This window comes from Cherax quadricarinatus, chromosome 8, assembly GCF_038502225.1.
Source record: "Cherax quadricarinatus isolate ZL_2023a chromosome 8, ASM3850222v1, whole genome shotgun sequence".
In the NCBI taxonomy this organism is placed as follows: Eukaryota; Metazoa; Arthropoda; class Malacostraca; order Decapoda; family Parastacidae; genus Cherax; species Cherax quadricarinatus.
Window position 1 is genome coordinate 31,335,203 of NC_091299.1, and position 15,703 is coordinate 31,350,905.

Genomic DNA, 15,703 nt, shown 5'->3' on the forward strand with positions numbered 1-15,703 from the left:
CGACAGTCAAAGGGTTAAGGAGGCACTGGACAGGCACCTAAAGTCTTGTTAGCAGCATAAAATTTCTGACCAAGGATGTGTGAACTGCGAGGGTCTTGTGGTTCGTACATCAGCTTGCGTGCAGAGATTGGTGGATGAATTTGGTAGGGTGTGCCAGCATTGAAATCAGCCTGGTTGATCACAGTGGTGCACTTAGGAGTCTGTGAGCCACAATGAGTTTTACCAACGCTCTTATATGGGTGTGAAGCGTGGGTGATTGTCTCAGACATGTCTGAGCTGCGTAGTTTGGAAGTTAGGAGGAGGTGGGGAGTTGTCCAAGGGCTGAGGAAGGGTTGTTGAGGTGGTTCCCCAGAAACTTCAAGAGTGTATCCTCTCTAGGAAGGGTTGGAGGGAGGGGGTAAAGGAGGTTTTGTGTGCGAGGGGCTTGGTCCAGCAAACTGTGAATGCATGTTTTTAATAATCTGTTGGAGTGTTACTTATCAACTTGTCCTGGAGATAGTACAGTGCCTGCACTTATACCAGTGTTTTGGCAGCATGATGGTGAAAGTTTTTCTTTTTTCTGAGTATAATAAAAAAAAAAAAAAAAAAAGCCATAAACAATGCTAATTTAATAATGTACTTGTTAGACTGTATCTTCAATATATTTTACAGTTTTGAACCCAAAATTAGATAAAAGATGACAAGAAACTGGAAAAGCAAAGAAGAGCAACTAGCCTAATACTAGCACTAAGAAATTAATCCTAGGAATAAGACTCAAAATTAATCTTTCTTTAAAAAAGTGGAATCAAATTCATACATTAATATGTAATAAATTTGAGTTAAACAAGAATAAATTGAAACTCAGTGAATACAAAAGTGGAATGAAGCTTTTCTGACCACAGTCATACAGCAGTGGAATAAAGTACTCTTTAATGTTGCAAATGCAGATACAATACCACCAATAAACACACAATAATTAACTCACTAGTCCACAGAACTGAAACAATGGTCTAAGATACCATTTTATCTAAAGATTTTTTTGAGAAAAGACATGCAACAATTGAAATAATGATAACGGTGAAGTGTAGGCTGAAGGTGCTAATGACTACAGATGTCAAGTCAACCAATCAGGAGTGACAGGGAACAATTCAAGGCCATACAAAACAAGACAGACATCTTGGAGCAATGCAATAACTAGTCATACCCTCAAAACAAAGCAATTATGGCAGATATAATATGGTACCATATCAACTTACAGGGCATGACGTGTATTTGTAGTGAATCCACGGCATCAGTTGTGTAGAAATTTGTTTATTTCAAATTTAATGTCAGTCTCATTATTATTTAAATTGCCAAGATTCTACTGTAAGTTGAATATCACTATAATCTGGTAACAAAACAGCAAAAGCTGACAAGTGGAAATAAAGACACTGGTAGCAGAGAATCTTTTTAATGTGTTTTGCCTGAGGCTGGGCTCTATGAAGTATATGGGAATAAGCAAATTCACTGCCTTTTATGGCAAATAAGCACCACGAGGTCAAGCTCAGAGATGTCGTATGAGAGGTTATCAAAGTATGGGCGAGTTCAGATATATGAAAGTTCAGGTACTGATGAGAGTAGGGTCTGGGGCTAGGGTGACATATTGATTATATGAATCATGGGTATATTCTGCTGTTTTGTTCAGTGGTATTGGTAAGGAGGATTACTGCTGATTCCAAAATTCTGCATTTGGCCCTGTTGTTCTTGTGGTATAACAGTTATGTTCTTTCCCAAGTCTGTGACATATGAATGGAAATTATGATGGGTTATGCATGTGTTATTAGTTACAGCCCTCCTGTAGGCATAGTTATGCATCCTTAAATGTAAAGTACAGTGGACATCAATAATGTGCATGGGCTATGGTCCTAAAAACTACTCTACCAATGATTTCCACGAGATCACATATACTTGACATCGCAATATCATAAACACATGACGGCAATCTTTCTGTGAGCCTGACCTCATGGTGCACTTTTGCCTTATGCAGCAGTGTATCTGCTTATTCCTGTATACTTGATAAAGCCCAACCTTGGGCAAAATGTAGTATTAAAAGGATTTTATGCCACTAGTGTCCTTATTATTACTGTAATCTACTGAAAATGATACTGCTGCTTCAACTTAACAAGAAAGCAGCAGAATCAGTCTTGTGTGTCTTGAAGAAATATTAGAAACATACAGCAATGCATTATATATGTTTAATAAATATGATTTATTAAAGTTTCAAGAAAGTGAAATGTAAAGTAAAAAGACACAAGTGCAATTAATGTGACTTTTTATTGTGGCAACGTTTTGCTCTCTAGGAGCTTTGTCAAGCTGTTGCCACAATAAAAATGTCACATTAGTTGCACTTGTGTCCTTTTACTTTACATATTGTCAGTAATTCTACCAACTTTATTACAAAGTGAAATGTAGAACTCTACTAATAAAGGTCTCCTTTTGCAACACATGTCTCTCTGACCAACCCTTAATACACAGGCTTCTATTTTCAAATTAAAAATGTTGCGAATAAATTGCTTTAAAATAGTTACATAAGAAATAAACTGTGAAATGTAAGGAATAAAAATTCATAAATTAAATAAAACTTATCTAGTAGCAACTATGAGTGAATATTTAATTTCTAGAATTTGCATAATGAGAAACAAGAGAGAATGAATAAAAACCTCTGCCTGTTATGAACAGGAGTAGGTCATGCACAATTAGTACACTGATCTGCCAGGTACAAGTGGTATCTTACTTGATGGCGGGGCTGCAGGTGGTTCATTGGAAGGTGGGCAGGTATAACTCCTGGGCCCCCAGGTCCTGGGTAATCCATCCTTGGAGGTGCTGCTTCACCTGTCATACCAACAGGAGCATAGCCAACACCTACAGGCCTCTGTTGTTGCTGTGGCTGGACTTGGGAATAATGGTGTGTAGCTGTACTAGTTATGGGTGGGCCAGTATTATAGCCATGACCAGCTTGATCTGATGGCATGTATGCAGAGCTAACTGACTGTTCAACAGCAGGCTGAGTGGCAGAATAGCCTGATGGACCTATTGGTTGACCAGGTACAGGGCCTAAGAAAGAAGACGGACCACCTGCCTGAGAGGCTTGTTGGGGATGTTGCTGTTGTTGTTGCTGCTGTGAGGTAGGCAACACACCTGTTACAACAACTGGCTGTGTCACATGCATCTGACCTGAGGCAACATTTGGATCTTGTGGAACAAGAAGGCCTACACCAGAAGTGGTAGTCATAGTATTCACTCCTGGTGTTAGTATGAAAGACACTGTTCCCGCATGAGCCGTTACAGCTGGGGGTAATCCAAGTCCAGGTGTAGGTGGTGGTACTCCTAGAGCCATACTAGTACTTGGTGGGGGTATAGATGCATTTACCGTGGGTGGATAAGGATTGTCAGGAGTACCATGAGGTGTCACACTTGTAAGAGGACTCGATGTACTGATAGTATTTGAAGACAATGAATATGAATTACTAAGTCCTATTGAGCGTGCCATACTAGTTTGTGCAGCTGAGACATCACTGAGAATTGGTGTCTGATTCATAGATATGTGATTATTTCCAACAGACACTGCTAAGGATTGAGGTGCTTGCTGTTGCTGCACCATTGGATTTGGCACTCCTTGTGGATCGTGCAAGGCATTTGGGTGTGCCTGATGATTTGTAGACACGTTTGCTACAGGAGCAGCAACCTGTGTGCCAGTTGCAAGGGCCACCAAACGTGGACCTTCAGGAGTGTTAATAATTTGTGTGCCAGGGGGCAATGTTACCAGTTGGGTGCCAGACGATGTATGTACCAGCTGTTGGTTTGCCACTGCTGCAGAACTTGAGACCACTGGTGGTGCAGTAAGATGAACTACTTGCTGGGGTAGAGAGACAACAGTAGCTTGTATCACCTCTTGCTGTGGCATAACCTCCTGAGAAACAGCTGCTCCACCAGGTTGCAGATGTGGGGCTAAAACTGTGTGTAAGACATTTGTATTCACTTGAGGTCCACCCACTTGACCCTGAAGGGGAACTTGGGGAGCCATTTGATGTCCAACATGTGGGGGTACCATCTGCGAATGTGGCACCTGAGGTGGCACCATCTGGGAGTGTACCATCTGTGGAGGTGGTGCTGGTGGAGCAGTCATTTGGTGAGGGGCCACTTGGACTTGTGTGATGTGAGGCTGTCCAATTCCCCCACCTGTATAAGAATAAATGGAAAAAATCATTCTATATTAAGGTCACTAAAATGTCTTGCTTAATTAATATATGCAAAAATTCCAATAGTTAAACAGTGATACAATAAAACCTCTAATTAATGGATTTTGGCAATTAAAAAACAAAAAAACAAACACACACTAATTAACCCTTTCAGGGTCCGTCCCGTAGATCTACGGCTTTACGTTGAGTGTCCAAACCGTAGATCTATGCCAAAATTCTAGCGCCGTCAAATTTAGCACGAAAACACTCATAGGCCTACATGTGAGAGAACGGGTCTGCGTGGTGGGTGTGCACCATAAACAAAAAATCTAGTCGCCCGCATAGCATTGTGGGAACGCCGGCTCAGTTACCCTTGTTCACCATGCCTCGTCGCAAGTCAGCTCTCACTCCCCGGAAAATTGGGACTCTCCTCTTCCTATCTGATAGTTCTGACACTGATGGAAGTGGAAATGAAGACGAATTCTACGGCTCTGATCAGTTAGTGACCGAAAAGAATGACCAGGATATCGATAATAGTGCAGAAAACCCTGATGATCCTCAACCTTCTACCTCTGGTGTGGGCACTCGTGACTCACGGTCGGTTGTTCCTCATCGCAAGAGAAAACTAATATTTTCGCGTGGCCAGGCCTCTGACTTCAGTAATGATGATGATAGTGACGTGGACTGTGATTTTATTGCGCTCGACGATCATTCGAGTAGTGATAGTGAGGAATCATATTCACCAGTGAAGCGTCGGTATGTTCGCCGCCGCATGCGCTCGGGTAGTGTACCCTATGCTGTGCCCAGGGGACGGAGTACATCCCGTGGCCCAACACCAGTTTTAGGTAGTGATAGTGAGGATGATGTGGCTACACTTGGCATGGATAGACCACAGGCATCAGTGGATGGTGTTAGTGGTGATGGTAGTGGCACCGCCATGCGTGACTCACCAGGCCATGCTGGGACCCACGCTGCTGACTCGTCAGTTCAAGGACAAAGCGGAGCGCCAGCCACCCGCACAACCAGCCTATGATATCCAGTATCCACCAGCAAACCGTATGTGGGATTGGCAACAAAATCCCAATTTTGTTCCCAAGTAGGTAGAATTCCACTTTGATGACTCTCAAAGTGGAATTCTACCTACTTGTCCCCTTGGAACCACGGCCAATGAACTGGAATTCTTTGAATTATTCTTTGACCAGCCATTGATGGAAATTATTGTCAGGGAAAGTAATAAGTATTTTGAGTACACCATGGCAAATACGATCTTATCACCACAGTCAAGACTACACAAATGGAAAGAGACGACTGTTGCAGAAATGTATTTGCTTTTTGCAACAATAATGCTTATGCCTCACGTCTATAAGCATAATATAAAAGCATACTGGTCCACAGATCGGCTAATTTCTACCCCGGTCTTCAGTGAAATCATACCAGTGAACAGGTTTATCTTACTCTTACGTATGTTGCACTTCTCTGACAAAACCAGGCCTGATAGAAGTGACAGGTTATACAAGATTAGAAATGTTTTCATGTATCTCAAACAAAAGTTCAGCATATACTTTTATCCATTCAAGAATCTTGTAATTGACGAGTCTTTGATTTTGTTCAAAGGTAGACTGTCATTCAAGCAGTATATACCGAGCAAGAGGAAACGCTTTGGTATAAAACTGTTTGTACTCTGTGATTGTGACAGTGGCCTGGTGTTGGATATTGTTGTATACACGGGTAGTAAAACATTGAAAGATACCAAGATGTTATTGGGTATCTCAGGTGACGTAGTGAGAAACATGATGGCACCTTATCTTGGTAAGGGGCATACATTATATACCGATAATTGGTACACAAGCCCATTACTCAGTGATTTCATGCGAGTGAACAATACAGATGTGTGTGGCACAGTGCGTTCTAATCGTAAACATATGCCCAGGCTCAACGCAGGTGCTCATGGTGATGACGTGCAGGTGTTTACTGCCAATGACATCATGGCATTACGGTGGCATGACAAACGAGATGTCACATTGTTGACAACCATTCACCGTAATGCAGATTGGTTTTGTTGACTGTGTTCGTAAGAGTTACAAGTGGTACATGAAACTTTTCTTCCATCTCATGGACATTTCAATGCTCAATGCATATAATATGTACCAAATAAAGACTGGCAACAGACCACCGTATGGTGAATTTTGTTTGTCTGTTGTCAGACAACTCATAATTAAGTACCAGGTAACAACACTTGCTATACAACACGGTCCTCGAATTCCTCAGGATATACCCAAGCGTTTGAGGAGGGAAGGTGATCATTTCATAATACAACTTCCTTCAACTCAGAAGAAATTTGCTCAGAAGAGATGCATCGTCTGTGCACAAACAAAAAGACGGCAACAAAGACGCAAAGACACTCGGTTTATGTGTGAGTAATGTAAGGTGCCTCTGTGCAAGGTGCCTTGTTTCAAGGAGTTCCACAAGCTCCAGCAGTTCTAAAACCATGTCCAGTGATTGTAAATATGTAAATATATGATAGAACATTAGTATTATACAAGATTTATGCATGTTTATTGTAATAAACAACAGTGGTAAACAATAATATGATAATAACTTTAGTGCAGTTATTGTGTTCAATACAGTGAGTTTATATATATACATTATATACAGTATTGGTCTCTCAGGCCCCAAATGTTATTAGGAATAGAAAAAAATTGGAAAAGAAAAGAAAAAACAACAAAAAACGCAAAATAATGTATTATTATTATTATTATAATCAAGGGGGAAGCACTAAACCCGTAGGATTATACAGTGCCTATGGGGGGATGGAAGGCATTCAGGCTTAATTCAGGGAACTGGAGCACAGATCCAATTCCCTAGATCAAGAGCCCCTCACCAGCGTCAAGGAGCCTTCCTTGAGGGGCAAAATAATGTAATGCGCGTATGTGGAATTCGTCGATGTTGCTGCCACCACATCATTTTCGACAAACTTCTTGGCACTGTATCTCGGTAAGTACTGATCAGAATTTTTTTTTTGTCTTATTACCTTCACAAAAATATGCTCTTTAATTCTGTAAGAAAAAATAATTTTTTTTTTTTTTCAAAATTTCTTGGACACTGGAGCACCACTTCAGATTTTGGCCTTGGACCCTGAAAGGGTTAATGGACAAAAAGGACATATTATCATAATTCTTGCATTTTGTCCATAGCAAATATCCCATTGTCTTCTGAAGTATCAAGCTAGTCTACTAACTCCAATGTTTGTCTGGTATGGATCAAAGTAGCCATGTCCACAACCTGTTCATTTTCATTATTCCCTGAAGCATTAGTATTACTGTGCTCACTTACACACACACACACACACACACACACACACACACACACACACACACACACACACTTGTCATTTAGTCTCTAATTTTTGCTGGATTCAGAGAATTTTGTGTAACTTTATTAACCCCTTGACTGTTGCAATCCCAAATCCTGAGGCGTTTCCTGGTGTCGAAAAAAAAAATGGAAATGATAGAGAATCTTTTCCTGATGGTAATGAAACCAAAAGAATGAAATTTGATGCAAAACTGATGCAATTACACTCGTGAAGTTAGCGACCTCGGTGATACTGTATTTACGAATCTGCAATTTCGCCCACTTTGAGCCCTATTTTCAGCGAATTCCATTGTTCCAGTCGACCAAACTCATAGCTATTTCCTTAGAACTACATTTTTTTCTATCGACTGAGTACAAGAAACTGCCCATTTACCGATTTCAACTACCCAATAACATGGGCAGAAATTTGCAATTTGGCCAAATTCATGAAAATTAAAAAATATGACAATTTCAAAATAGGGTCCAGAATGAACAATGCAGACATTTCTGGCACTAAAATAACCTTTTCTTTGTTCATCAGTCATGTCTCCAGGCCCCTCTGATATTACTCTTGCTTTCTATTTTGAATTTTTGTTCAAACAAAGAATAAAAGATTTACTGTTATGCAGACTACTGCAATATTGTAATAATTGTATAAATAATGTCAACCCATTCATGACTGCATATTAGAATGGCTAGTTGGACATTTATTGAACAATGACATCATTTGTTTACTTTTGAACATAGGCAAAAATCAAACATTTCCCCTACTTTGAGCTCCATTTCAAGGTTCTTTTCATAGAAAAACCAATCAAAACCACCTCTATTTCTATAATATGCTTTCCATTCTATCAAATGAGCCAATAAAATGAGAATATAACCATAAATACTATATGAAAATAGACCACAAAGTCGGCATTTTAATAAAAAAAAAATCGGAGTTTTTTTTCCTCATTATGCACTGCGTGCTGCAGGATTTTTTTTATATGGTGCACACAGACCCATTCTCTCACATGTGCGCCTACCAGTTTTCTCCTGCTTGATTTGAAGCCACTAGAATTTATGAGTATATATACGTCAAACACGGTGGCTCATAAGATTTATATATACGACCGAAACAGTCAAAGGGCTAAAGGTTTCTGAAGTGGTGGTACCAAGAGAAAATGCATGGTTCTCAGAAATCAACATTTTCTCAGCCCTCTACTTCCTCTCGGGCCACTACTTCTTCATAGCCCTCTACATCATCTCAGCCATCTACATTTTTTCTCTAGCAGACCTTTACAGCTCCTATGGCTCAGAATAAAAGTTGCTCTAAGTAAATGCTATCAATCAGGTAGCAAGTAAAATTACTGTAAGTTTCGTAGAGTGTACTATCAAATTACTATGAAGTATAGTACTGTACTGTAGTACTATGGTTTACAATACCAGTTCTAGTGTTCAGTTGTCTTCTGCAGCAGTGGACCAAGTCCACTACTTCAGAAGACAACCAGATGACCATGAAATATTAATTTCATAATTTGGGAGTTGCAGACAACCAGCATTATCATTCACCCCCTCCCCCCCCCAATTAGTCCATTAATGAGAAGTATAATTTTTTTTTTTATTATCACACTGGCCGATTCCCACCAAGGCAGGGTGGCCCGAAAAAGAAAAACTTTCACCATCATTCACTCCATCACTGTCTTGCCAAAAGGGTGCTTTACACTACAGTTTTTAAACTGCAACATTAACACCCCTCCTTCAGAGTGCAGGCACTGTACTTCCCATCTCCAGGACTCAAGTCCGGCCTGCCGGTTTCCCTGAACCCCTTCATAAATGTTACTTTGCTCACACTCCAACAGCACGTCAAGTATTAAAAACCATTTGTCTCCATTCACTCCTATCAAACACGCTCACGCATACCTGCTGGAAGTCCAAGCCCCTCGCACACAAAACCTCCTTTACCCCCTCTCTCCAACCTTTCCTAGGCCGACCCCTACCCCGCCTTCCTTCCACTACAGACTGATACACTCTTGAAGTCATTCTGTTTCGCTCCATTCTCTCTACATGTCCGAACCACCTCAACAACCCTTCCTCAGCCCTCTGGACAAGTTTTGGTAATCCCGCACCTCCTCCTAACTTCCAAACTACGAATTCTCTGCATTATATTCACACCACACATTGCCCTCAGACATGACATCTCCACTGCCTCCAGCCTTCTCCTCGCTGCAACATTCATCACCCATGTTTTACACCCATATAAGAGTGTTGGTAAAACTATACTCTCATACATTCCCCTCTTTGCCTCCAAGGACAAAGTTCTTTGTCTCCACAGACTCCTAAGTGCACCACTCACTCTTTTCCCCTCATCAATTCTATGATTCACCTCATCTTTCATAGACCCATCCGCTGACACGTCCACTCCCAAATATCTGAATACATTCACCTCCTCCATACTCTCTCCCTCCAATCTGATATTCAATCTTTCATTACCTAATCTTTTTGTTATCCTCATAACCTTACTCTTTCCTGTATTCACCTTTAATTTTCTTCTTTTGCACACCCTACCAAATTCATCCACCAATCTCTGCAACTTCTCTTCAGAATCTCCCAAGAGCACAGTGTCATCAGCAAAGAGCAGCTGTGACAACTCCCACTTTGTGTGTGATTCTTTATCTTTTAACTCCACGCCTCTTCCCAAGACCCTCGCATTTACTTCTCTTACAACCCCATCTATAAATATATTAAACAACCACGGTGACATCACACATCCTTGTCTAAGGCCTACTTTTACTGGGAAATAATTTCCCTCTTTCCTACATACTCTAACTTGAGCCTCACTATCCTCGTAAAAACTCTTCACTGCTTTCAGTAACCTACCTCCTACACCATACACTTGCAACATCTGCCACATTGCCCCCCTATCCACCCTGTCATACGCCTTTTCCAAATCCATAAATGCCACAAAGACCTCTTTAGCCTTATCTAAATACTGTTCACTTATATGTTTCACTGTAAACACCTGGTCCACACACCCCCTACCTTTCCTAAAGCCTCCTTGTTCATCTGCTATCCTATTCTCCGTCTTACTCTTAATTCTTTCAATAATAACTCTACCATATACTTTACCAGGTATACTCAGCAGACTTATCCCCCTATAATTTTTGCACTCTCTTTTATCCCCTTTGCCTTTATACAAAGGAACTATGCATGCTCTCTGCCAATCCCTAGGTACCTTACCCTCTTCCATACATTTATTAAATAATTGCACCAACCACTCCAAAACTATATCCCCACCTGCTTTTAACATTTCTATCTTTATCCCATCAATCCCGGCTGCCTTACCCCCTTTCATTTTACCTACTGCCTCACGAACTTCCCCCACACTCACAACTGGCTCTTCCTCACTCCTACAAGATGTTATTCCTCCTTGTCCTATACACGAAATCACAGCTTCCCTATCTTCATCAACATTTAACAATTCCTCAAAATATTCCCTCCATCTTCCCAATACCTCTAACTCTCCATTTAATAACTCTCCTCTCCTATTTTTAACTGACAAATCCATTTGTTCTCTAGGCTTTCTTAACTTGTTAATCTCACTCCAAAACTTTTTCTTATTTTCAACAAAATTTGTTGATAACATCTCACCCACTCTCTCATTTGCTCTCTTTTTACATTGCTTCACCACTCTCTTAACCTCTCTCTTTTTCTCCATATACTCTTCCCTCCTTGCATCACTTCTACTTTGTAAAAACTTCTCATATGCTAACTTTTTCTCCCTTACTACTCTCTTTACATCATCATTCCACCAATCGCTCCTCTTCCCCCCCGCACCCACTTTCCTGTAACCACAAACTTCTGCTGAACACTCTAACACTACATTTTTAAACCTACCCCATACCTCTTCGACCCCATTGCCTATGCTCTCATTAGCCCATCTATCCTCCAATAGTTGTTTATATCTTACCCTAACTGCCTCCTCTTTTAGTTTATAAACCTTCACCTCTCTCTTCCCTGATGCTTCTATTCTCCTTGTATCCCATCTACCTTTTACTCTCAGTGTAGCTACAACTAGAAAGTGATCTGATATATCTGTGGCCCCTCTATAAACATGTACATCCTGAAGTCTACTCAACAGTCTTTTATCAACCAATACATAATCCAACAAACTACTGTCATTTTGCCCTACATCATATCTTGTATACTTATTTATCCTCTTTTTCTTAAAATATGTATTACCTATAACTAAACCCCTTTCTATACAAAGTTCAATCAAAGGGCTCCCATTATCATTTACACCTGGCACCCCAAACTTACCTACCACACCCTCTCTAAAAGTTTCTCCTACTTTAGCATTCAGGTCCCCTACCACAATTACTCTCTCACTTGGTTCAAAGGCTCCTATACATTCACTTAACATCTCCCAAAATCTCTCTCTCTCCTCTGCATTCCTCTCTTCTCCAGGTGCATACACGCTTATTATGACCCACTTCTCGCATCCAACCTTTACTTTAATCCACATAATTCTTGAATTTACACATTCATATTCTCTTTTCTCCTTCCATAACTGATCATTTAACATTACTGCTACCCCTTCCTTTGCTTTAACTCTCTCAGATACTCCAGATTTAATCCCATTTATTTCCCCCCACTGAAACTCCCCTACCCCCTTCAGCTTTATTTCGCTTAGGGCCAGGACATCCAACTTCTTTTCATTCATAACATCAGCAATCATCTGTTTCTTGTCATCCGCACTACATCCACGCACATTTAAGCATCCCAGTTTTATAAAGTTTTTCTTCTTCTCTTTTTTAGTAAATGTCTACAGGAGAAGGGGTTACTAGCCCATTGCTCCCGGCATTTTAGTCGCCTCATATGACACGCATGGCTTACGGAGGAAAGATTCTTTTCCACTTCCCCATGGACAATAGAAGAAATAAAGAAGAACAAGAGCTATTTAGAAAAAGGGGAAAAACCTAGATGTATGTATATATATATGCATGTGCGTGTCTGTGAAGTGTGACCAAAGTGTAAGTAGGAGTAGCAAGATATCCCTGTTATCTAGCGTGTTTATGAGACAAAAAGAAACCAGCAATCCTACCATCATGCAAAACAGTTACAGGTTTCTGTTTCACAGTCATCTGGCAGGACGGTAGTACTTCCCAGGGTGGTTGCTGTCTACCAACCTACTACTTTACAGTTATTCTCTGTTACACAAAGAGGCCATGTTCCAGAGAAACCTTCATTACATACACTGAGATATTTTATTTTATTCTTTTACCAACACGGTTTCACTCTCACCACGATAGGGACAACAAGACAACATCTCTGCTCCACCGTGATGAGTTGACTAACACCAAGGAAGCGTGACCCAAAAAAGAAACACCCTCGCCATCATTCACACATGACTGTCTTTGCAGTGGCACTCAGATACAACGGTTCAGATGTCACTCCAATATCCCAAATCCCTCCTTTACACTGCTGGCAATATACTTCCCACCTCCTGGACTCAAGTCAGGCTAACTGGTTTCCCTGAATCCCTTCACAAAACATTACCCTGCTCACACTCCAACAACTCATCAAGTCCCAAAAATCATTCATCTCCATCCACTCCTAACTAACATGCTCACACATACCTGCTGTATGTCCAAGCCCCTTGCACACAAAACCTCTTTTACTCCCTCCCTCCCATGCTTTTCTAGGATGACCCCTATCCCTCCTCCCCTCCACTACAGATTTACACACCATCCAAGTCATCCTATTTTGTTCCATCTTCTCTAAATGACCAAACCATCTCAACAACCCCTCCTCAGCCCTCTGAATAATACTTTTAGTAACTCCACACCTCCTCCTAATTTCCACACTATGAAATCTCTGCAAAATATTTACACTACACATTGCCTTTAGACAGGACATCTCCACTGTCTCCAGCCTCCTCCTTGCTGCAGCCTTCACAAACCATGCTTTACACCCATATAAGAATGTTGGTACCACTATACTCTCATACATTCCCTTCTTTGCCACCATGGATAACATTCTTTGTCTCCACAGATACCTCAATGCACCACCTACCCTTTCCCTTCATCAATTCTATGGTTTACCTTGTCCTTCATAAACCCATCTGCTGACAAGTCCATTCCCAAATATCTGAACATATTCACTTTTTCCAAGCTCCCTCCCTCCAATGTGATATCCAATTGTCTTTATCTAACTCATATGATACCCTCATCACCTTACTTTTATCTGAGATATATTCCAAGAAAAAATCCCATTTGCTCCAAAAACATAAGAACTGTACTGTACATTCATACAAGTTCCTAAGAAAAATTCAACTTTAAATTAAAACTTAGCAAAATAAATACCTAATGCTACATCTGGTTGTTGTGGAGGAGGTTGACTAAATATAGGAGCAGGTTGCTGCAGCTGTTGATGCTGCTGCTGTTGGTGTTGTTGCTGCTGCTGTTGTAGTTCCTGCTGTACCTCAGCAATAACAGTTTGAGCTAGATTCACCACCAGATCCTTAGCTTGGTTGAATTGGTCTTGATTATCATGCCTGGTAACATGGATTCGGTATTACACAAAAAAAAATTATATATTTTTCACAAGCACTGATGTTTAGTGAATACTAAGTAATCTTTAGCCATAAACTGTATTATAAATGGCACATTGCACATTTTTGCATGCCTAGAAATACTAACTATACAATACAGCCTCTCCTCACTTAACGAGAGAGTTCCATTCCTAAGACCACGTCAGTAAACGAATTCATCGCTAAATGAGGAGCATAGTATAATGGTAGTGGGTTTGTGTCATCCATCTTTGATATTGTTATAATGTCACCTTTGCACCATTTATAACATTTCTGGTATATTTTTAAGTGTTTATACAGCATTCGACTGTATGTTGTAACAAAAAGAATAGAGGAAATCAGCTCTAATATACGGTACATTATTTAGGTATGCATACCGGTTAGAGAGCTCGTCTTAAGTCTGAGTCGTCGGTAAACGAGTACGTCGCTAAGTGAAGAGAGGCTGTATACTGTTTCAATACAGTGTTACTAGATGCAGTAATTCAAAGAAAAAGACTTTTCACTGATGTAAGTACATCTGTCAAAAATGAAAATTTGCATTTAAAAATACTTTTCTATGCCATAATATATATGAAGAACTGTAGATATTATTCTTCCTCCGTAAGCCTTGCGTTTTATAAGAGGCGACTAAAATGCCACAAGCAAGGGGCTAGTAACCATTTCTCTTGTATACATTTATAAAGTTAAAAAGAGAAACTTTTTGCTTTTTCGGCCACCCTGCCTAGGTAGGATATGACCGGTTTGTTGAAAGAAGAGAAGAACTGTATATATATGAAGAGCTTTTCTATGCCATAATATATATGAAGAACTGTTAAATGTTGATGAAGAAAGGAAGGCAGTGATATCATGCACTGGCCAGGAAAGAATAACATCTTATAGATGTGAGTGAGTGATGGAGACAAATTATTTTTGGGACTTGACAAGCTGTTGGAGTGTGAGCAGGGTATTATTTTAAGTAGGTTGGTAAACAGCAACTGCCCAGGGAGGTACTACCGTCCTGCCAAGCAAGCGTAAAACGGAAGCCTGTAATTGTTTTACATGATAGTAGGATTGCTGATGCCTTTTTTTTGTCTCATAAACATGCAAGATTTCAGGTATGTCTTGCTGCTACTTACACTTAGGTCACACTGCACATGCATAGACAAGCATATATATACACAGGCCCCTCTAGGTTTTCTTCTGTTTCCTTACCAATTTTTCTTCTTGTTTATTTCTTCTTATCTCCATGGGGAAGTGGAACAGAATTCTTCCTCCGTGAGCCATGCATGTCCTAAGAGGCAACTAAAGCACCAGGAGCAAGGGGCTGGTAACCCCATCTCTTGTATATACGTATTATTAAACTTAAAAGGAGAAACTTTCATTTTTCCTTTTAGGGCACCCTGCTTTGGTGGGATACGGCCGGTGTATTGAAAGAAGACTGCAAACAAATCACAAAATGTATGGGGCTCAAACCTATGGCAGGCAAGCCCTAATATTCACAGACCAGAGTGCTACCCACTATATAATGCTGAACTAAAAAGATTCATTTAACTAGTGAGTTAAACAAGTTAAGAAAGACTAGGGAACAAATGGATTTGTCAGTTAA

At 40.4% G+C, this 15,703-nt stretch overlaps 1 protein-coding gene across 7 annotated transcripts in view; it reads right to left on the bottom strand.

Moving 5' to 3' along the window:
- LOC128685489 (uncharacterized) overlaps positions 1–15,703 on the bottom strand; it is a 254,154-nt gene that overhangs the window by 153,679 nt on the left and 84,772 nt on the right. For all 7 annotated transcript variants that reach the window (XM_053772051.2, XM_053772052.2, XM_053772049.2 and 4 more), the window contains 2 exons: positions 13,892–14,082; positions 2,753–4,197 (listed from right to left, as the gene is read on the bottom strand). In XM_053772051.2, the coding sequence (XP_053628026.2) occupies positions 2,753–4,197; positions 13,892–14,082 (1,636 nt within the window). The remainder of the gene's footprint in view (positions 1–2,752; positions 4,198–13,891; positions 14,083–15,703) is intronic.